The following is a 24,625-nucleotide window of genomic DNA, read 5'->3' on the forward strand; positions in this document are numbered from 1 at the left end:
AAATATGCCTCCTAGCTTTGAAATCCCTGACACCAGGAAAAGACACCTGCCACTCACCTTATCTGTCCCCCTTATGCTTTTATAAACCTCTATAAGGTCACTTTTCAACTTCCTACCCACTGTAAATGCTTGACCAGTGTTGGCTGTAGTGTAGAGAATCTTCATTTCTCCAATACTGAGGTGAGCTCTATACCTGCTCCTGCACTATTAACCTGGTGTCGCTAGGATCAATCTTAACCCCCTTAATTTGTAATCCCCATGATGCCCCTCTGTGATATAATCGGAAAGCATAATTTTAGATTTAATACAAGTGCAGCCTTCATACTCAAAACATCCAAAACTCTGCCTCTTGTACCCTAAGTTGTGCCAAATACTTAACACAGTGCTGACTTTGGCTCCCAGTGACACCTTGATTTTAAAATTCTCATCTTTGTTTTCAAATTACATCATGGCTTCATTCTGGCCTACTTCTTGATCCCTTTCAGCCTAACAGTCCTCCAAGATATCTCTCTCTCTCCAATTCTGGTCTCATTTTAACTCAGGCCAGTTTCAATCGCTTCACCGTTGTTAACTATGCCTTTAGTAGCCTCTGTGCTGAGCTCTGAAATTTGCCCCTGAAATCTATCACATTCTACCTTGCCTCCTTTGAGAGGCTCCTTAAATCTATATCTTTGCTTACATTTTTCACTATGCCTCATTATCTGGCTGAACTACAAACTTTGCAAGATAATATCCATGTGAAATGCTTTGGAATGTTTTACTCGATTCAAAGTGCTGCAGAGAGTTGCCATGTAAAACAAGTTGTTGCTTATTGCATCAGAATGTGCAAGGAATCTTTACAATCAATGAAATGTTTATGATGTTTAGTCACTGTTATATTGTAGAAAATGCAGCAATTTGCAATACGAAGATCCCATAAACTGCAGTTTGATAATGACCAGATATTCTGTTTCAGTGATGTTGTTTGAGGGATATGTACTATTTGAAAGCGTGCCATGGGATATTTTGAGAAAAGGACTTTTTAGTTTTGCCAGCTTTTCTCCTGAGATGCTAATAATTATTGGAATATGGTTTCCAATCAAGTCAGTGAAAGTTTGCAGGTGGGTTTTCTGTGGAGGACAACCTAGCTGAGTATGACCCTGTTTTACCTGACCTCTATGTATACACAATTATTGAGAAGACTGACCAAATAGTAATCAGTTGTAAGTCCTCTGGCAGGCTGTATCTGCAACCTCTCCTCACAAGTCCATGGAACCGAAACCAACTGTCAGAGTGCTATTGCAATTTAGGTTGTTTGGCCCACCTCAGACCAGGGTTTGAAGCTGGGTTTTCTAATCTATAAAGTTAAAAAGCTGTTGATGGCAATGCACGTAATGTTGTAAATGTTCAGGCCAATTGCACTGTTTATTTGACTTCAAGCAGATTCTGCTTTATAACAATGTTACATGTGCAGAATAACAAGCCACAAGTTTGGAAAGTGTGTGAGAATGATCTTCTGCAGGAGTTGTCTGGCGCTGCTTTGACTATGAGCTATCCATAATGTAACTGCAGTCGGTGCAAAAGAAACATTGTTTCCATTTTAGGACTTAAAAATGTGGCATTCTTGCTGATTCATTAGAAGAAGTATCCAATTCATCCTACCCTTGCCCCATTCCCTTGCAAAATGTTTTCCTCAGGTAAATATCCACTTCTGTTTTGAAAAGTTACTGTTGAATCTGTTGCCAGCCAGCATCCTTTCACACAGCACCTTCCACATTGCAGCTACTTGTTTCATATATTCAAAGTCAAAAATCTTTCTTACAGCGTCAGTCTAACCATCTGGGTCTGTTTAATTTTTTTTCAGTGATAGATTACATTTTCAGACAGCATTTTTTTCTGTAAGTTTTAATGGCATTGTTACAGGAGGGTTTAATAATAATAAAAATATGGAATCTGTGCTGAATAGTGTTACAATTTAAGGAAATGGCCTTGAGCTTTTGGATCAGGACCAGCCAAGATTGGTAGGATGAAAGTCATGTCTTTGGCTGAATGGGTCAGGTTAATGATTAAAATCTCTGAATGCCAGCTCTCTAGGTTCTAACATGAAGTAGCAAGTGGAATTTGTCTTAATTTGCTGATAATTGACAATGTCTGGATTTGATATAACAGTAATTGAGTAGTTGGGGATAATTAATTGAATAGGTAGATGTAAAGGAGGAGACAGTTGATAATTGTTTTACTTTGTAGCGCTGACGATTTGATCATGGTTTCAAAAAAAAGATCCAGAGGTATGTAATAGCATCTCTGAAAAGAAACAAAGGATATGAAGGGGGAGGTAGGTGGGACTGGTGTGTGGAAGGAGCTTCAAGACTGAGTAGTTAAGAGCTATCCACAAAGAAACATAGAGAAATAATGGGAACTGCAGATGCTGGAGAATCCGAGATAACAAAATGTGGAGCTGGATGAACGCACCAGGCCAAGCAGCATCTTAGGAGCACAAAGAAACATAGCTTGATTTCTCCCTCACTGACTGGTATCAATACAAATTGACATTTGTAACTTTGAGGTATTTTGAGAAGAATTACAGAAACCTAGTGTAATGCGTTGGATTGCTATTTCCTGCCAGTTTGCTGTGAAATCGAACCCTGTGATCAATGGAAAAGTGGACGTGTCTTGCATTCTTCTCAGATAAGAATATGGCGTTGGCACAGTCATTTCCTACTAGAAGCAAGATCAATTGTAAACTATTCTCAGTGGTAGAGTCAACAGTCGGACTGAGCAAGGTTTAAAAGTTCTCTTAAATGTTATGGATAAAATCTATAAGGAAGATGACCTAAATGAGGCATGGTCACATTCAGATTTTGAAAGGCAGGTGCGTATAAAAGGATTCAGCACCAGCTGCAAGTTTTGGAAAAAACATCAGTGCTTGCTTTTAAATTCTTGCTGTTTACTGTGCCATTGTGTTGAATGTGGATAGATGCCTGATATTAATTGGGTTTAGATTTTCAGATATAAAACACACACTTTTAGAATAGATGGAAAAATCCTTTTAAAACAAAACTGGAGAAGATAGGCATTCCCAGTTTCTCTTGTGGCTGAAATGGAACATGTGACAGTAATACAAGGAATGGAACATTCAATCGTAGTGTCATTGTAAGATCATCCAGGTGGACGCCACAAGTGTCAATGTGAAAGGAGAACCATAGCTACAAGAAGTGAATTTGGGATGTATCTGGGAGACAGTCAAACAACAGGATTTAGAGAAAAATAACATATGAATAAATTCTAGGAGTCCCCCATGTAAGGCAAAATGATGTTTTAAATGAGGCTCTGTAGTATACAACGAATTGTCCTAAACAGGATAACAATGAGTTTGAATTTAAACATGATATAGAGCGTTCAAAAGAAGATGGTGATATTGATCAGCTAGGAGGAATTATCCTGGTTACAGGATGCTTCATGCAGAGCTGAATGGAATGTCAGACCCATTCAGTTACAGTTAGTTAGGCCTTGGTTGTGCACCTCGTGCATCTGGAATGGAATGGTTAAAATTTTGCCAAGACTCTTCAAATCATTAGGATTGAAATAAGGTTCAGGAAATGGAGGGAGCTACCGCCTCAAAGTTTGGGATGACATCATGTTGGAATCACTGAAAAGAGTGACGTTTGCTCAAAAATAGCTAGAATAAACCACTTTATCACTGCAGACATCATGGCAGGTGAAATAATCTTACTCTTGTGTAGACTGTCAATGAGAGGGGCTCAAATGAAACTAGATGTGGAACATGACAAGGCAACGCAATTTTTTATGGCAAGACAGTGGATTTACAGTTCACGTAATCCAGTCATTATTGTAAAACAAGTTCAGACTATTAAGGAGATGTTATTCACACTATTGGATAGGAGTTTAGAGAAAAAATGACTAATTATCTTAAAACTCTATTGGCGGATTGCCCATCCATCTTCTGTCAGGTCAAAAATCCTGTGCAAGGATGCAGAAGGAGGCAATGGCTACGCTAAATATAGACAAGGTCAGCGTTAAATATGATGTGTATAAAAATAGAAAGAGAATAGGAGGACATGATCATGGTCCAAACTTTAACAAAATCATAGAAATGAACTTGAACGTATGGGATAAGGAAGAAAAAACATCTCATGGCCACCCCCTTAGTCTGTAGGAAGTGGGAGGAATCAAAAGAGAAGTTGTTGAACTCTTTAGTTCAAGGTTTCATTTTCATGTGTTGGTGTTTTGCTGAACTTGTGAAGAGCATAAGTAAATTGTGGAAAGTTATGTTGCAGTGTCACATGTGAAAGATTGTTCCTGTTCTGTGCTTACATTGGTAGTGCGAAATTAGAACCGTATATTTTGTATTTCGAGTTTGCACGCATAAATTTCAAAGCAAAGTTCAGTTATATATTAAAAAATACTCTGCCATTGGCTGCAATGCTTTTCATTTATCTGTTTTTCTATGTGGTAAAATTGAGCACGAGTGGACATTTTAATAAATAAGGTTTTGACAGACTATTGCTCAAAGCATTGGACATTGATCTGGAATACTGTACTCAATTCTGAACACCGCAGGTAGGGACCGATAGATTAACCTTCAAGGAGATACATTTACAGGACAGGTAGAATAAATTTGCCTTGTATTCAGTTGAGCACAAGATTAAAGGAAGAATTGATCAGAACATTATTTTCCCTGTCAAAATTCAAGAAAACTTAGTCTTGAATTCAAGTTTAGAACTTGTCTACCCAGGAGTAAAATCAGGAAACCAAGGTGTTGTAGAATTTTGAGATGTTATCACCAGAAGAGGCTATGGCTACTGAGTCTGAACTTTCAATACTAAGATCCATTAATATTTATTAATGTAATGATATCAAATGATATGGAACCAATGCAAATAAATACTATATGACTGACATGGACTATAATGTAATTTGCAGAGCAGACCCAAATCTTGAATGGCCTGCTTGTGTTCCTAATGCATAACTTCAATAATACCACTTAATTATTTGTTCTAGGTTGAAGATTTGTTGCACTTCAGTTTGAAGAGATCACATTCCATTTGGCAGTAATCATGCCACCTAAATTTAAACGACATTTAAATGATGATGACGTGACAGGATCCATAAGAAGTGAAAGGGTAAGATTTCTTACTGTTAATGCTGTACAATACAGATTAAACAGTATTGTCAATGAGACCTTTAGGAAGTTTGGAATGGGCTTTTATTTTCTCTAGAACTCCAACTGGAATCCTATATTTGTATCATGAAAGAACCAACGGATGTTAGTGCTTTGCCATCTCTGTTTCAGCCAAGGACTTTTATGTGGTTTAACTGAGCAGAAGATGAATAGTGAATAGTAGCCCTGAGTGAGGTGCAGATTTGTTTTCCCATTACTTCAGTCCGCTTTCTGCAATAATTATTTAAGGCATTATTAGTTTCTCTCGAGCCCATCTGATGTTAATATTTTAAAGTTAATCAGTCTCAGCTAAGGCACCAATGATTTTGCAATTGTTGTCATTTTTTATAAATCTCCTGGCAAGTGTGGGTGTTGAGTGTGTTTGGAATAAGCTCACGTTAGGGCTCCTGTGTTTGAATAACCCATAGATATATATGATGCATAAAGAGGCAACAACAGAACTGGACATTTGCAAAGGATCTCTTTAAGAGTAAAGAAATGCCTCAAAAAATTTTAGGTGACATCCTTCTGTCTATAAGAGTCGATGGGGATACAACTTCAGAACTCTGGAGAGATCAGATGAGATCATCTGCACTCCTTTTGATGACTGAACAAGCCGATTCTGGAAAGGTAAAGTCTGCCACAAATGCTGCCAATGAAGTTGCCCCTTACCAGTCGAATGAGACTTTTGGCAGGGATTGGCGTCTGTTTTGGAACTTCTGAAACCATGTGTCATTGTGGTAAACTGCTGATGTTGCAGTTTGCATTGATTATCAGCTAGAAGTTTCCACTTAACATGATTAATGTTGAGGGTTTTCATGCCTCTTTTGACAGCATTGTTGACTTGCAGCTTTGGAAAGCTTAGGCTCCTTCCCTGCATGACATATCCTTAGGGATGTGGTAATCTTGCATCCTGTGCACGTATCCTAGCTAGTGATGTTGTCTTTGCTCGATAGTGCTAGCATGCTTGGCAATTTTGTCTGAGGAAGGACTACTCCGTTGGTGATGTTGTCTTGCCATGTACTGCCAAGAGCGCAGGGCAGGCATCGGCGATGCAAGTTATGGAGACTTTATTCTTGGTAAGTTTTTAGGTTATCCAGCCTTTGCTGCCATATATCTATGGTTCTGCAGGCCAATTAATTATTTTCAATATAAAAGTGAAATGCAGAGCAAGTTGGAAGTATGGAATCAGAACAAAAGAAGCTAGAAAAACTGAGCAAGTAAGGCAGCATCGGGAGAGAGAAATAGAATTAATCTTTCAGGTCAGTGACTTTTTCATCATGTTATTCCATGCCTGTTTTGTTAATTGGCCAAAGTTGGTGGCTTTTTTCTTGTACGGACTACACCTGAATAAACTTCCAGTTGATAAATGATCTCTTTAGAAGGAAATAATTTTTTTTCTCTGTGACTGGTGCTTAGGGAAGTAACCTGAGCACAGACCTATTGAGTTTTATTACAAGCCTTACTCCATTCATCATAATTGAGGGGAAAAAATGCTGAAAAATGGAACATTAACTTTAAATGCAGCAAACTCTTTTTGATCTTCAAGTGCAGCACTTGCTTTTCAATCTGAGACCAGTAATCTATAAACATGGAGTTAACGATGTTCACAATCTACACATGCAAATATTTGTTAATGATAGCTGTCATTGTTTGAATGATTTCACGTAAGTAATTCAATTGGCTCTGTTTGGAATGGCTTCTGGCAGTACAAAAATTGTTAATGTGATGACTGTTTTATTTCTTCAGATTGTTTGTTGTGTTTATGTCTTGTTGAAAAATGCTTTGAGTATCTGACTTTAAAGCTAATTTTTAGCTACTTTGACATAACAGCATGGCAGCCCCTCCCTAAAGTTAGAATTGTAACATGCAGTAGAATATCCCACTGAGAATATCAACATCATAATGTCACAACAGGAACAAGGGAATCATTCGGCTTAGTGGTGACAGCATATTCATGAGCTCACTGCTTCACCACTGCCATAAGCTCATTGCTAGTGTTACGGCACTTCTGGTGCAGAATGTTTGCCTTGTTTCTTCACTCAACATATTGCTGGAGAATGATAGGTTGTAGTCTCTCCTTTCCACAAACCTGACGACAGGTATTGATAAAAGTTAACTGATCTGAAATTTTAACTCTGCTTCTCTCTTCATAGACATTGTCTAACTTGCTGAGTTTTACCTTAGGTTCTTCTTTCACATTGACAGTTCCTGCCCTGTTTAGTTTTTGTGTAATATACTGAAACCAGCTGGAGTGCCCAAGCTGAGATTAGCACAAAATGTCTTTTTAGCAGTACGTGCATTGCATCTGCCCTTTGAACTACAGGTCTGATACAATAGAATTATCTCATTATTGCTCACTGACAGATTTCTTTAAATTCTGGTATTGTAAAATTATTTTGTAAATACAAGCAATCCCAGGGTTGCAAACAGGACTGGTCTTGAGTTTTGTTTATAACTTGATTTGTGTACAAGTGGGAACTCAATGCGGGACATTAAAATAACAACATAAAATAATAAAGTACAAGGAAATGTCCATATGATCTTTAAAATTTAATATTAAAACACCCTGCATGGAGTTGCATTCAGAAGTTGGCAACCTCCTGTAAATATACATTTAATATTAACTACGATACATTTTGCTTCTTTCAAATCTCTAGAAGTGGTGAACTTCTTATCCAAATAATATATAGCAATTGAAAAGACTCCCTCTGCTGATCAATCAGTAGAACAGCTTCCAGTATTTTTTGTACAGTATTTTATTTTCCAGGTCCTCTTGCCCGTAATAGCTGAATGCAAAATCTTCCCCATGTGGATGTGAGTTTGCTCGCTGAGCTGAAAGGTTAGTTTTCAGACGTTTCGTCACCATTCTAGGTAACATCATCAGTGAGCCTCCTCCGAAGCGCTGGTGTTATGTCCCGCTTTCTATTTATCTGGTTAGGTTTCCTTGGGTTGGTGATGTCATTTCCTGTTCTTTTTCAATGACATCACCAACACAGGAAATGACATCACCAACCCAAGGAAACCTAACCAGATAAATAGAAAGCGGGACATAACACCAGCGCTTCGTCGGAGGCTCACTGATGATGTTACCTAGAATAGTGACGAAACGTCTGAAAACGAACTTTCCAGCTCAGCGAGCAAACTCACATCCAGAACCTCAACCTGAGCTACAAATCTTCTCCAAAACTCGCTCTTCCCCATGTGGCCAATGTGTTTGCCAAAACAGATTATTTCACACACCCTCCCAAATGCAAGAGCAGAATCAAACACAGTTATTGATTTGGTATATTTCAGAAAAGTTACATTTGCTGAACCTGTCATCTTGATCAGATACTTGTATTGGAAATTAGTAACAAGAATAAAGATCAGTGATTGAATTCATTTTCCACGAGACTGTAAAATAATTCATCTGCATTTGCTTCCTTTTCTTCACAATAGGACTAAGTAACAAGGCAATGATGTGGGAAGAAGCAAACTTGCAATTTTGCCCAGTTAAGCTGAACTTTGTCCTTATCATTAATTTTAATATGAAATTGAAGAACATGGTATATTCAGCACTTATCATTTAATTCCCTACCCCTTCAGTCCCAACTTCCATCCATTTTTCAATCAATATCTCAAGGTAATGTTTTGAATTTAATAAAGCCCAAATAAAGAACAATGCATGTAAAAGATGCAGATAATTTCAGTCTTGTCATAATGCTAAAGTATGATCACCTTTTGAGTTTTGCTGTAATGATCATTAGGTGTGCTTGACTGAATTATTGCTTGCAATTATTTCACAGATAAATATTTATTATCCTATGAAGCTGTATAGTGGGACCATTTAATTTGACCTAAATGGATGTTTACTTTAGGTTATAGACATGCAGTCCAGTAATATTTTTGCTGCTATCATGATAATCAACAGTAGGCAGAGTTAATAATGGATGTCAGAATCCTTTTATTGATCCTGCATCGGATCCCGAGTGTGCCATGTCATCAGTGCAAACATCATCACTAGTGCAAACCACGTAGAGGCAACTAGTTGCCTAATTGGCTGTCTTTGTACATGCCAGCCTATTGAGGGCAGTGGGTACATTATCAAGGGTGGTGGCCCAGTCAAAGGCCCTTGGCAATGTCAGGATGACAGTTCTATTAGGAAAGGTGAGTATTGTAGACACAGGCAGATGAATATGATGGAGCCTAAAACGTGGCAGTGCCCTTGCTTGCCTGCATGACTTCATTAACTGAAGAGCCCTGAAGCTGGCATCCATCCGTCTGATGGAGGTTAAAATCCATCACAGGAATAGTGATAGATGTGTTTGAGGCCTTTTGTTCCCCAAAGGCTTGCCAACCTGTAACCAGGATGCTGACTTGTTCCTGATGTGGCCATCCTCCTTGTCCTCCAATTCTACATCCGTGCATTCTGGGCGATCAACTTTGTTATTCGCGAACAGATAATGAATCTCTAGAACAGGTCTCTGAGCAAATTAGTGAAAACAGGAGTATTGATTCATTGAACTACAAATTAGATGGATTTGTTTCTGAAAAGTGCATATTTAGGGTGTAGTTTGGCTAAATTGAGACATGACATGGCTTAAACCTGTTTCTATTGTAGATTTTTCTTTTCTCTAGTAATTCCTATGCAAAAGGGTACAGGAAGATGCGCATAAAAATAATTGCTGAAAAGATTCCAGCCTTGAAGGTTGAAAAGCAGTATGAGTTGCTGCTAAACTAGTAATTGTCCTGTATGTCATAAATTACTACTACTAAATAATTTTACACATTCTTGAGCAGAACAATCATTGTGCTTTTATGCAGCAGTGTAAGTCCCTTGTAACTCGGATGAGGAGGTCCAAAAAGTGAAACTGTGTCACAGCTGAACTGTGTTATCTCGTATTTTTAACAAGTAAAATTGAGATTTAATTGAAGATTCGCCTCTTTGGGAAGTAATGAGATTATGTGCTGTAAGTGAATTTGTGACATATTGATCCACATTCTAATGGACTTCCATGTGCTTGGAAACAGCCTTGTCAAATTTGTGGAAATGACATGCTGTGATATTGTTTGATATAGAGTTACTCAAATAAAGATTCTATCAATCTTCTAAAGAATTACAAAATGTCATTTTAAATTGAGTTTTGGGTCAAGATGGTGCAAGCTGTACCTAGAAGTAGGCATGTGACAGTGATTTTTTTTTTCTCCAGAAATGGCCAAGTAGTTATTGGAAAGCAGGCTTTGAGAGTGGACTTTTGAAGCTGGAAGGCCAGCTGTGGGTGCAATTTAAAAAAAAAATGAAATAACAAATAGTAAGCTGCAAAATGGTCGGTGCAGCTATGGCCATGTTGGTGGGGATGGTCTCAAAGACTGTCTGGTGCACTCTGTCACTCTGTTGCTGGGATTACTTGGTTTTGATCACTATTAGTAAGCTGCAGCTCCAAAACTTTAACTGAGGGTGCGGGTATGTGCCCTGTTGATCAGTCTTCAGAAATACCATGCCATTTATCTTTTGAAGTTATCTGAACATTTTCATCAGTTGTAGAAGTGAAAACATAAATGCTGTGTCCCAAAGTCAACATGTTCTGCTTGGTTTGCCCTCTGTTATCAAGTAACTACTTGGCTGCGAATGAAGGTATGAGACTATATGCAAATTTAAAACTATAGGTAAATGAACCAGTGTCCAAACAGATGTCTTCAAGCTGTTGTGAATTTTAACAGAGTTTAAAAAATGTGATGGCGTAGCTTCTAAAAGTAACCTCATGACCTTTAATGACAGACATCTTTCACATTAACTTTAACTTCTTTTACAGCGAAATCTGTTAGAAGATGATTCTGATGAAGAGGAAGATTTTTTCCTGTGAGTATGTGCTTTTATTTCATCACGCAGTAAATTTCAATTACAGTTAATCCTAATTTTGGAGTCTCACAAGGACAGGCAAAGCATTTCATTCTGTTGAAATAATGAGGTTTCAGGCACACCAGGAGTCAGTGTGGAAATTAACAGTGTGCTTTCCTCTCTCTTTCTGCAATTATGTTAATATTTTAAATTTAAATTAAAAACAATTTAACTACTTTTGCATCTGCCCTTAGTATCTGCTATCAAGAACTGTAGAGCAGACTTGAATTTTATGACTCAGAATAATTCTGTTTAACTTGCTATAGTGCACTTATAAGCTGTATTTCTATTTGTAAAAGGCTGTTTTTGGGGAATTTTCAGACAGTACAAACCACCACATCCTGTTGCCAGGTTATCCAATATGCTGTCCTTATGTTTATGTCACAGTAAAACGTGGAACGTGGGATCACATACAAAACTTAAACCCATGAATTTGTTCAGTTTGTTGTGGCACCAGTTCTGTTTCATCAGCTTTATCCAACAAGAAGACAGCATTGATTGGAATTGTCCCTTTCTAAGTTTTAAACATCTAGAACTTGCATGCAAACAGGATCGAGTTTTTTTTAAAAGGCTTCAGTGGAAAATACCTGGTAGTTCTGAATGATAGCCAGGCTTGACTATCACTGCACTTAACTGTGAATTTGATTATTATTTGATGTAGAAATCTTCCACCCACACCAAAACTGCCAGGATTGAATACAATCTGTTATAGATTGGAATTGATTTTTTTTGCCAAAATAATGTCTCGGTCTAAGAGAATAAATTTAATTCATTGTTTTTCCTACCAGCAATGTTTCACAATCACTTCAAGGAAAAATATTTTGAGTTTTGGATGTATATCATGTTGAATGACTGCCTCTAATCAAAACAAGAAACTTGAAAACAAATTCATTTTTTTATTTGCACTGCCTTCTTCATTGACAACAACCTACTCAAGGGTGCAATTTCTTTGCCCCTGTGCCTTTCCTAAATGATCATTTAATAAGTATGAACCTGTGCCAGTGTCGTTGATAGTTGGTTTAACTTCGCGAGATAGACAGTAAGGCTGAGTCCATTTTCATCCTTGCCAGTAAGCAGGTATTTGTTTGCCAGCTGGAACTATGGCCCTGGTTTCTCACTCCCTCCCCTCTTTAAGCCCAGAGACTTTGTAGTTTTTCTGTAGTCTTGTGCTAAACTCAGCGCTGATCATGGATTAGAAACTATAATCTTTTTGATCTCTTATTCAGAGATGAGAAAGCTGGGCTTGCACTAAATGTAGCTAAATTTAAATGGAGATTTAACAGAGTTGCTCAAAATTGAGAAATTTTACCTGAGTAGATAAAGCATTGGTTTCATTAATCAACAATAACAAAAGGACTTTGACTTTTAAATAATTGCCAAAAACAGAGGTTTTTAATGCAGCAAGTTATATTGGTTGGAAATGCATTGTATAAAAGGGTGTGCAGACAGAATTAATGGAACTTTGAAGGGAATTTAGATGTACATTTGGAGGAGAACGAGCTGGGCTACAAGGCGTCCTGTGGTGTATGATTCCATAATTGAGTGCAGTTAGCATTAATAAGGAGTCTGCTACTTTTTCAACTGGCAATCATTGTTAAATGGAATCTGCTATGTGTAACATGATCTGATGATGATCAAGAATTAAGTTTGATAACTTGTCCAATATATAATGTTTAATTTTGATTTTTATGCCTGTCATTGTTCAGCATTTCTGATTCAGTGTTTTCTGTACAGAAGGGGACCTACTGGACCAAAGTTTGGACCACAGAATGATAAGATCAAACAGTATGTACTCAATGTGTTAAATTTTCAAATCCTGTTGATCTCTGTTATGCAACCTTGAATTAATCTTGTTGTTTTGCAAAAAATGTATTTTTGCTAACTATGGATAATGCACGATATGTAAGACAGCAGACCAAGTAATTCAGCCTAGGTGGCATCTGTGGCAATATCCATAGTTGTTGGCCATGTTAAAGAGAGTAATGCAGAATGTGATGAGAATCCGGTATGAAAAAAATTATTGTCAAATGTAAGAAGAAAATAGTGCTGTATTTAGTTGTAAAGGTGCAAATGTAATAAGATTTCTCAAACCGCTTCATTTACTTAAAAAAAATTCATGTCTGGGACATGAATGATCATTGGCCTAACCTCACTGAAAATTAGTCATTTTGTAATGAAATAAATCGTGCTAAAATAGATAGTAGTCCAATATATGGGATATTCAAGGGATTAAAAATACACAGCTAAGTAAGTACTAAATTTCTATTTTTGTTAATTATCCTTTTCTGGTTATATCGAAACAAAAATAGCTGTTTTTGTCAGCTATTTACCTATCTGATTGTTGGTTAGTTTATGATAACTTGTCCTGCCAGTAACTTGGAAAGGATGCAACATTTAGATTCTGATTGAGCCTTTTAAAAACACTTCCTCCATTAACAATTTTTTTGAAGTGACAATACGAGCATAAACATGCAAATAACTTATTTTGTTCCAAATAATATTTGTTATTTAGGTTAGTTATGTTCTACTTCTCAATACTAGTCATATATCAGCATGATTTCCTTGTGGTAGTCTGACTGATATTGAATAATTGATGTGACTTATTCTTTAACTACTTCAGTTAGTCTTCATCTATCCTGTCTTGCCTTTGATGATTTTAGAATACTTCCATGGTAGAATATATTCTAAAGAAAAGTCTCAGTTTTTGAGCTTCTCTTTGCCTATTGCTGGGATTGTAAGTGAAATTGAATTGTGTATCCCCCAAACTACAACTTAATTTGTACTGTAGGTCTAATACTACATGTTGTATTTTATATAAGTTGTTTTAAGATTTTATAATATTAAATATGCTGATATATCACTTGATTTTTCATGCAGTTGCTATTGTCTGGAATTTTGGAATTATCACAAGAACAGCTTGCAAGTAAAATGGGGAGGTGTTGGTGGTGATATTTGCTTAATTTCATTTGGATAGAAAATTGTTCCATGTTTTGCCTTCCTGAATCATGTACTTGGAAGTTTAAAATTTTTTCATCAAATTGATTTTGAAATGATTATTTACTGCAAAATTCGTTGTGGCCTGAAAGCTTAAATAACAAAGAAACTTGCATTTATATCCTTCTTGTCATGGACATAGGATTGCAGTCGATAAAATATTTGTATATTCGCTTTTCTTGTGGGAAACATGGCAGCCATTTTGCATTCAGCAATGTGATCATGGTGAGATCATTGGTTTTAGATGATTGGTGGCGGGATAAGTATATCACCTATGAACAGCATTCATATTCCAAACCCTGGTGCCTGTTTGACTACATCATCTATGGGCAAGGAACTGCAGTGATGTTTGCATCAGCTGTCCCATGAGAAATGCAGACAGCTGCTAGAGTGAACACTATCTGATCTACTGTCACCAGCTTGGACCCAAAAACAGAAGTAATGCTGTAATGAAATTGCCTTTCTATTTTTTTTTTCTGTGGATAAATGGGAGCCTGTAAATATGATGTACTTAGACTTCCAAAGGTCTTTGATATGGGGCCATCTCAAAGTTTACTAAATAAAACTTGGAGAAGAAGGTTAACTTATTAGCACAGAGGATTGGTTAACAAACAGGAAAGGATGAACCACAAAGGTGGTCAAAGAAAGTATCCAATGGGAAACTAAAGCACACAAAACAGTGAAAACTCTGTGGTAGGCCAGAGGATTAGGAATTTTTTTGCAATCAGCAGTGGAAAACTAAAATACAATCCAATACAAAAGGGTGAAAATTGATTATAAAAGTAAATTGGCAAGAAACAAGAAAACAAGCAACAGAAGTTTTTATGACTGTATAAATACCAGGGAAGGGGAAAATGGCAGATAATTTAAGCCAGTAGTTTATATTGGTGCTCGTTGTGGAGGACATTCTAAAAGACCCCAGTGATAGCAAATAAGCAAGGTGTGGTGGGAGGAAAGATCACGTAGCAGTACCTATCGTGAGGAGAATAGTATTTGATAAGTTAATAGGACTATAGGTAGACAAGTCACCAGGACTTGGTGGCCTGCATCTGAGGATTTTGAAAGAACTGGCTGCAGCCAGTTCAAGAAGAGAGACAGCAACAGGAAATTATAGGCCAGTTAACCTAACATTGTATCATTGGGAAAGTGCTAAAGCCCATTATTAAGGAAGAAGTAGCAGGGTATTTTGAAAAGCTTAACTCATCAAACACAGTCAGAGTGATTTTGTGGAAGGGAAATCATGTTTGGGAAATTTGCTAATGTTCTTTGAGGATGTAACATGCAAAATTGATGCAGGGAAACCGGTTGAAGTTGTCTATTTGGATTTTTGGAAGGCATTCAATGAAGTGTCACATAAAATGTTATTGCACAACATAGGAGCTAATAGTATTTAAGTAATATATTAGCATGGATTGAAAATTGGTCAACCCTGTAAAGACACAATCAGGATTAATGGGCCTTTGAACTTGGAGGGATGTAACTAATGGGAGGAGTGCCGTGGATCAGGGCGAATCTAAAGGCAGACTATCATTTAAATGGAGAAGGACTCCAGAAAATGCAGCATGGAGGGATCTGTGCATGAAACACAAAAAGCAGCATTCAGATACCTGCAGCAAGTAATGAAAAAAGAAAATTGAATTTCGGGATTTATTGCTAGGGGTTTGGAGTTAAAAACAGGCAAGCTTCTTTTAAACAACCATACTGGGTGTTTTTTTTCTTTATTCATTCAAGAGTTGAGGCTGTTGCTGGCTAGGCAGCATTTATTGCCCAGAGGCCAGTTAAGAGTCAACCACATTGCTGTTGGCCTCAAGTCACATGTAGGCCAGACCAGATAAGGATAGCAGTTTCCTTCACTAAAGGACATTAGTGAACCAGATGCGTTTTTCCGTCGACAATGGATTCACGGTCATCATTAGACTCTTAATTCCAGATAGTTATTGAATTCAAATTCCACCATCTACCCTGGCAGGATTTGAACCCATTTTCTAGGTCTCTGGATTCACAGTCCAACGATAATACCACTAGGCCATCGCCTTGCCATTGGTGAAGACACATCCGGAGAACTGTGATCAGAGATAATGGGAACTGCAGATGCTGGAGAATCTGAGATAACGAAGTGTGGAGCTGGATGAACACAGTAGGCCAAGCAGCATCTCGGGAGCACAAAAACTGATGTTTCGGGCCGAGACACTTCATCAGGCTCCTAAGATGCTGCTTGGCCTGTTGTGTTCATCCAGCTCCACACTTTATCTGGAGAACTGTGTCCACTTTTGGTTCCCATATTGAGAACAGGAGATACTGACTTTGTAGGCTGTTCAAAAGAGTTTGAGGCCAGTTCTTGGGATGAAGTGACAGTTTATCGGAATAACCAAACAGGTTGGCCTTTAGTCATTAGAGTTTCGAAGAATGAGAGGTAATCTTTTGAAACATATAAGATTTTGATGGGGCTTGACAGTAGATGTGGAGAAGATATTTCTACTAGTGGAGGAGTCTTGAACTAGGGAACATAGTAACAAAGTTAGGGGACAGTTACTTAAAACTGAGACATGAATGATTTTCTTCTCTCAGATGCTAGTGAATGTCTGGAATTCTCCATATCATGGTTGTGGCAGCTACATCACTGAATGTATTTAAGGATTAGAAAGCTATCAACTCCGTATTTTAAAAATCTGTGTAGAGCTGGCAAGAAAGGAGAGTTCAGACTTAGAGTAGATCAGCATAATTTGATTGAAAGGTAGTGCAGTGTTGAGGAGCCAAGTTGCCTGCTCCTGTTCCAATTTCTTATATTCTTGTGTGGGATAGATGTGCAGATATCTAAAATTTACTGAGTGATTTGCATCTCGCTGCCACTTTCATGTAAGTAAAACTAATTTTGGTGTATCCCTCAGCATTGACGTTTATTGGGCGCTGTGAATTTGCACAGTATGTGTGAACTAAATCTGCCACAGATTTAGGACTTGCAGTTATTTGCATAAGTACATCTAAAACAACTATTGTTAATGTCTACCGAATAATTTCACTGACATCAAAAATGATCATTAAAAATGAATCTTATTGATCAATGGTTTTATGTTTATTTGTGAAGTTCCCTGCCTTTCTTTTTGTATGTCTTAATTCAGTCTTTCTTCCCTTTTTTATAAACACGATTTGGCATTGAGATCATATCCTTTTACCTCTCCCTTCTTTTCAATCCTTCAATTTCCCAGACCTCATTCACATTGGTTAAAGTAATGACTAGTGTTCCCTCAGGTTTCAGTTGCTCTGTTTTTCTTGCAATGTTGTTATCGGCTTGCATTTTCTGAAACTATAAACAGAACTGCTTTCAGCTGAAAGATACAAAGGCAAGTGCAATTAAATCCCCTTCTAGCGAGAAATCTGACCGTCTGAAAAATGTTCTGTCATTTATTGAGCAAATTATATCTTTTTCTCCTGATATATTCTTCATGTTCTTAGCTTGTATTTTTCTTCCCTCTGTACCAAATACAAACGGGCAGTTAGAATACACACAAAGAAAGGGGGTTTTGCACATTGTTGGCGCAAATTTTGAGCTCCAGATAACTTTACTCCTTCAAACATTTTTGTGTTAAACTGCAGTTGGCTTGTTCATTAACATCTTATACCTAAATATAGTAATAAAAATTTATAATCATGTTTGGTCTGCTTAAAGATCTTTGTGTCATAAATGACCAGCTTGGTGGGAGCAACTGATTCCTGTTCTGTAACTTGTTAGTTCGAAAATATAATTTAAATCTGAGGATTGATGTGATAGGTATGAAGCAAACTACTTTTGGGAACTATTTAAAATGAACATTTTCTGTTGGCATATAAAGCTGAGAGTATTTCTTGTGGTTCATAAAACAGTGAGGCAACTTTATACCATTACAGACTTGCTAGGTTGAGGTTAACCATTTTGTCCCACAATTTTGAAGAGCAGTTATTAAGTCATGACCACCGAATTTTAAGGTTGTGATACTTACAATAAAGAAAATGCTGTGGATTAGTACTTTATACAATGACTAATAACTAACAGTTAACTAATATAAACACCAATACAAGTAGGCAAGTTCAAATACTTTCTTGGGTGTAATGTGTTATGCCATTGTAATGGTACTGGGCGCTGTATGACAGATTACACAAGTTTACATTAATGCAGACTCCATTGAAAAAACAAATAGAAAAGCATACCCAGATGAATTATGGTTCTGATCCTATTTGTTTTTAAAAATCAGATAAAAGATGAATGTGCAACCTATATTTGTAAAATTGCTAATCTTATGATTTAATCATTTCTACCACGACCTTTTGGCAACCTTGTTTTGAGCGTTATTTTGTATGTATGATTTCACAATTAATTTCCATGGTGCTAGTTCAAGTGGATAATTCCATTGTCTTGTGTGCTACTGAGGTACGCAGATCAGAAGGAGCATGAGGTTTCTTTCTTATCTGTGGTAAACTCAATCAGTGTGGCAATAAGATAATATAATGAATCTTAGCATTCCTCAGTTAACACCAAACAATCATAGTTTCCAATGACTGGAGGATTGGTGACATTAATTTCAAAGGAATCAGAGGGAAATGAGAATGCTAGGAGGAAAAGAGGAAAATAATACTAAAATGGATTGATCTGCAAAACAGCATTTTGTTTTTTCATCAAGTAATTTGACATTGTCCATTCATGTTGCATTCTGAGAAAAAATAAAAGTACTATTATCTTGTGTCAAGTCAACGTGCATGGCATCCAGGACTAATCACTCGACCAGTTGCATTGAACTGGACATGTTAGTTCTATCTCTGACACCATATTCCTGAAGTGACTGATTGATTTACTTGAGAACTTGAGTGCTTGGAGGGGAACTTGCAGGTAATGGTGTTCCCACATATCTCCTGCCCTTGCCCTTCTAGATGGAAATGGTCATGGGTTTGGAACATTGTCGAATGATTTTTAGTGAATTTCTGAAGTGCATCTTGTAGATAATACACACAGTGCTGCTGCTGCTGCTGAGGATCTGTGGTGGAGCAAATAGATGTTTACAGATAGGGTGCTAATCAAGTGGGCTGTTTTGTCTGGCATAGTTTTTTTTTCCCTTTAATCATTCTCAGTATGAGGCCTTTGCTAGGTAGGCCAGCATTTATTGCCCATCCCTAATTGCCCAGAGGTCAGTCAAGAGTCAACCACATTGTTGTGGGTCTGGAGTCACATATAGGCCAGACCAGGCAAGGATGGCAGTTTCCTCCCTAAAGGACATTAGTGAACCAGATGGGTTTTTCCTGACAATTGACAATCGGTTCATGGTCATCACTAGATTCTTAATTCCAGATAGTTATTGAATGCAAATTCCACCATCTGCCATGGTGGGATTCGAACCCCGGTTCCCAGAATGTTGTCTCAGCCTCTGGATTAACAGTCCAACAATAATATCACTAGGTCATTGCTTCTTCATTGATATCAAGCTTCTTGAGTATTGTTGGAGGTGCTGTCATTCCAGGCAAGTGTGGAAAACTCCATCACACTCCTAACTGGTCCACCATCTAAAAGGCACAGGCTTTGGGGGAGTCAGGATGTGAGCTACTCACCACAGTATTCCTAGTCTGTGACCTGTTTTATAATCACAGTATTTAAATGGTTAGCCCAGTTGAGTTCTGGCCAGTGGTAATCCTCAGGTTGTTGTTAGTGGGGAATTCAGTGATGGCAACATCATTGAATGTCAAGGGGCAGTGGTTAGATTGTTTCTTATTGGAGATGGTCATTGCCTGGCATTTGTGTGGTGCAAATGTTTCTGGCACTTGTCAGGTCAAACCTGGATGTTGTTCAGATCCTGTTGATTTGAACATGGTCTCTTTCAGTATCTGAGGAGTTGCAAATTGTGTTGAACATTGCGCAATCACCAGCGAGCATCCCCAGTTCTTGTTGTAGGGGAGGTCAGTGATGAAGCAGCTAAAAATGGTTAAGCTTAGGACACTAACCTGAGGAACTCCTGCAGTAATTTCCTGGGGCTGAGATGATTGGCCTCCAACAATGGTAACCATCCTGTAATAAGCAGGAGTCGGCTATTAGGGTTTAAGGGGTTCTTTTTTGGGTTGACAGCCTGTGACAAGTGGTGTTCCACAGGGATCAGTGCTAGGACTGCAACTGCATAGAATATATAATAATGACATAGAGGAAGGAAGTGAATAAACTGTTGCTAAATTTAGAGAATCAAAAGATGACTGGAAAGGCAAGTACCAAGAGGATACAGAAAGCTTACAGAGATAATGATAGGTAAGTTAGCAAATGGAGTATAATGTGAGAATATAATGTCGGAAAATGTGAAGTCGTTCATTTCGGCAGGGAGAACGAAAGAACAATATTATTTAAATGGAGAAAAACAGGAAGCTGCAACATAAAGGGACTTGGCGTACATGTGCATGAAACACAAAGCTGGCACACAGGTGCAGTAGGTAATCAGGAAGGCTAATGGAATTTTTGTCTGTATTTGAAGTGGCCTGGAGTTCATGAGTAGAGAAACTGCAGAGGGTGTTTGTGAAACCACATTTGGAGTGCTGTGAGCAGTTTTGGTTCCCTTATTTTGAGGAAAGATATAATTTCATTGCAGGCAGTTCAAAGAAAGTTCACCTGAGAGAGTCCCTGATATGGAGGAATTGTCTTGATGAGCAAATTCTAAACAGGTTGGGACACCATGCATCAGAATTTGAAAGAATGAGATGTGATTCATTGAAACATTGCAGGGTTCTTAAAGGGCTTACTCACATGGATGCAATTATTCAGGTGGAGGAATTTCTTGTTGCTTTATTCACTTAACTCCTGATGCAACATTGTTTAAGGGCCATCATATTTCCCCTTGTATCTTGTTTCATCAGAGTTGCAAATTAAAAATACTGTAGTATAAATCATTAAGTTTTCAAATATGGATAGAAATGTGGAGATACTTGGTGAGGTTGGCTTTAGCACATCAAGTGAACTTTAATGTTTGTTGGGAAATTTCACAATGTATAGTCTTATGACTTGTTAGGGACTTTATTGGGTCAATTTCTGTAGGGATTCTCCTACTAATCCACCAAAATGCCAGCAGAAGACCCATTAGTGATGTGGTTTTAATTACTTACGTTTTATCGTACTTTAGTTGAAGGTTATCTCTTAATCCTCGTAAAATGTCTTGTCATATTAAAACATCTCAAAGTATTTGGCATGATTAATTGTTTTTTAAGAGAACTTGTGCTTATCAAATTTAAATGGGCACCCCAAGAAACTGAACAATGATTCAATTTCCATGTTCATATCAAACATTTGCTGGTCAGAAATAGCATAGATGTATACTTTCTTAACACAGAATTCCAAAAAAAACGCACAGTAGTGTTCAGTGAGCATTGAACAATGTTTAGATTTGCACTGTCCCCTGGGACTGTAAATTGAGACTGCTGAAATCAGTTGAAAACCTTCAGTTACGAGAGAGAAGGGGCAACTTCTAGCCGTCAGTCTGGCTGGATGCAAACCCAGATGCCCAGGATGAATAAACATCATTCTAACTTGCAGCTAAATTATTTCTTTAATATTAAGAAAGCACAACAACACATTAGAAACTTACAAGTGGAGAATGAAAGGGGTGTACAGAAGGACTTTGAGAACAGAAATTAATTTTGTAGAGTAGTGTGTATTTTACTTAGGTTTTCAAACACAAGGAATCAAATTAAATTGACTGTAAGTTGGTAAGTCTTAATTGTCAGCAATTAAAGAACCATTTAGACTTTCACTATATAAGCTTCATTCATTCAAATGTAATGTTAGCAAACTTACAAAAGTAAGAATGTAGGAATAAGAAAAGACCATTGAACAAGCCCTGTTGATTTAAGTCCTTGTTGTTTCACCCACTGAGATCACTTTCAGATCCCTTCTACTCTGGCGTCAAGCCCCTACCCCCCCATGCTAAATTTGAAATATTTCCATTTCCTTTCCTGAGTGCTTAACTGAGTCTACATTGATTGTGCTGCATAGCTGTCTGTTCCATAAACAACTTGACAAGTGAACAAGCTACTGTTTAAGTCAACTTAATCATGATCCATTCTTTATCATTTGCAAGCAAAATTCCTCTGCAGTCACTCTGTTTACGTGCATACAAAGTAGAATCATGTATACCATTTTTTATCCAATCTAAGAACTGACCTGAATCATCTTTCTAGGTAAGTGATCTTAAACGTAGAATCTTATCCTCCTTTGACCTTTTTTGCTCTGTTTTCATAATCTTGGTTACCAAAACAGAATGCTCCATTTTCCATCTTGCTAATTAATATCCTATTAATTATCGATCTCACCTCCCCAAATTACAATTCAAATGTGTAATCAACTATCATTAGTTTGAAATGCAAGGGTGCTTTTCATGTCAAGAAATTACACTGGTTGTTTCATTAGAACCTAGAACATTACAGTGAGGCCCTTTGGCCCTCGATGTTGCGCTGACCTGTGAAACCAATCTGAAGCGCATCTAACCTATACTATTTCATTATCTTCCATATATTTATCCAATTACCATTTAAATGCCCTTAAAGTTGGTGAGTTTACTGTTGCAGGCAGGGCATTCCACGCCCTTACTACTTAGCCTGTTTTTGTATAATAAGATGACAAGGTGTAGAGCTGGATGATTATGGCAGGCCAGGCAGCGTCAGAGGAGCAGGGAAGCTGACCTTTCAGCTCTGGACCCTTCAAAAAACCATTTCCGAAGAAGGGTCCAAACCTGAAAGGTCAGCTTTCCTCCCCTGATGCTGCCTGGCCTACAGTGTTCATCGAGCTGTACACTTTGTTATCTCAGATTCTCCAGCATCGCTGTTTCCTAGTATCTCTTTGTATAATGAGATCTACTTTAACACTGACATTGGTTATAGGTGTTCAATGTTCCATTGGCTTTTCATTCACACAGTTGCTGTGTTTCTGAATTTTATGTTTTAAAAAGATCTCTTTTCTAAGTTAGATTCAGACTTTTATCATGAATGCTGTTGAGCTTCTTAAGTAGTATTGGAGCTGCACTCATCCATGCAAGAGAATGTTCAGTCACTCTCCTATCCTTTGAGTAGAGAGCTGAAGGACTTTGGAGAGTTCACCTGTCAGTTACTTACTGCAGTCATTGACCCACTCCTGTCAAACTAATATATACATGGCTGGTCAGATGGTCCTGTTCATTTTCTGGTAAATGGCAAACCCCCAGGGTGTCAGTGGGGGACTCAGCCATGGTCATTCCACTCAATGTGGAAATACAACTTTATGAAAGGGGAAATTGTTTTTGGCAAATTTATTGACATCTTGTAAGGACATAATGAGCAGGACAAATAAAGGGGAGCCAGTAGTTGTGTTATTAGAATTGACAAACAGCATTCAGTAAATTGCCACATAATTTGCTACACAAGGTAAAAACTCAAATACTGAATCTGATGTGTTAGCAAGAGTAAGGGCCATCTAACAGGAAGCAGAGATTTATGGAAGTGGGTTGTTTTCTGGTTGGCAGACTATAACTAGTGGAGTCCCTCAAGCATCAGTTTTGAGGCTCACCTATTTACAATCTAAGTGAATGACTTGGATGAAAGAACCAAATGTATTTTCGCAAAGTTTGTTGATGATACAAAGATAAGGAGATAAGCAAGTTGTGAGGACAGTTCAAAACAAAAAAGTCGACTGAATGGGAAGCAGTTTGAGTATGATGTAGGAAAATGTGGAACCTATCTACTTCATACGAAGAATAGAAAAACTTAATATTTAAACAGAGAGAGACCATAACTACTGTAATTAGGAGTGATCTGGATGTTTTCATACATGAGTGACCGAAAGTTAGAATGCAGGTACAGCAAGTACTTAGGAAGCCAGACAGAATATTGGCCTTTATTGCAGGATGGATAACGTGTAAATGTAGGGAACTCTTGCTCTGACTTTACAGGACTATAGTGAGACCACACCTGGAGTATGATGTATAGTACTGTACAGTTAATGGAAATGCCCCACCTACAGTACTGTGTATAGTTTTGGTCTCTTTATTTAAGAAAGGATAAACTTGCACAAGAGACGCTTCAGGAAAGGTTCACTAAGCTGGTTCCTGGGATGAGGTAAAGTTGAACAAATTGTGCCTTATTCAAATATGCAGCATTCCGAGGAGCTTGACAGGGTAGATGCTGAGAAAATGTTTTCCCTCTTGAGTGGATCATACGTCAAGTGGCAGAGTTTCAGAATTGACATGGTGCAATTTCTTCTTTGAAATTCTTTTCTCCAGAAAGCACTTGAGGCTGAGTCATTGAATATATTCAGGGCTGAGCTGAATTGATTTTTGATGAACAAGTATGTCCTGGATTATGGACGGCAAGATGATCAGTGGAATTAAGGCCATGATCAAATCTTATTTTTATTGAATCTTATTGAATGGCTTATGAATGTTCTTGCACGCATAGACTACTTCATTATCCGAGGAGTTTCAAATGGAAATGAACTTTGTACAAGCACCTGTGAATCTCCCCACTTCTGCCCTTGCCTTGAAGGGAAGGTTTTTGACGAAACACCTGAAGATTATTGGATCCACAGCATTGTCCTGAAGATTTCCGTCAATTCATGTTATTCA

At 37.7% G+C, this 24,625-nt stretch overlaps 1 protein-coding gene across 2 annotated transcripts in view; it reads left to right on the forward strand.

Moving 5' to 3' along the window:
• Positions 1-24,625, forward strand: part of vamp4 (vesicle-associated membrane protein 4) — a 44,150-nt gene that overhangs the window by 1,491 nt on the left and 18,034 nt on the right. For both annotated transcript variants that reach the window (XM_059647770.1, XM_048539394.2), the window contains exons 2-4: positions 5,002-5,123; positions 10,957-11,003; positions 12,777-12,827. In XM_059647770.1, coding sequence (XP_059503753.1) covers positions 5,058-5,123; positions 10,957-11,003; positions 12,777-12,827 — 164 coding nt within the window. In that variant the 5' untranslated portion in view covers positions 5,002-5,057. The remainder of the gene's footprint in view (positions 1-5,001; positions 5,124-10,956; positions 11,004-12,776; positions 12,828-24,625) is intronic.

This window comes from Stegostoma tigrinum, chromosome 8, assembly GCF_030684315.1.
Source record: "Stegostoma tigrinum isolate sSteTig4 chromosome 8, sSteTig4.hap1, whole genome shotgun sequence".
NCBI lineage: Eukaryota > Metazoa > Chordata > Chondrichthyes > Orectolobiformes > Stegostomatidae > Stegostoma > Stegostoma tigrinum.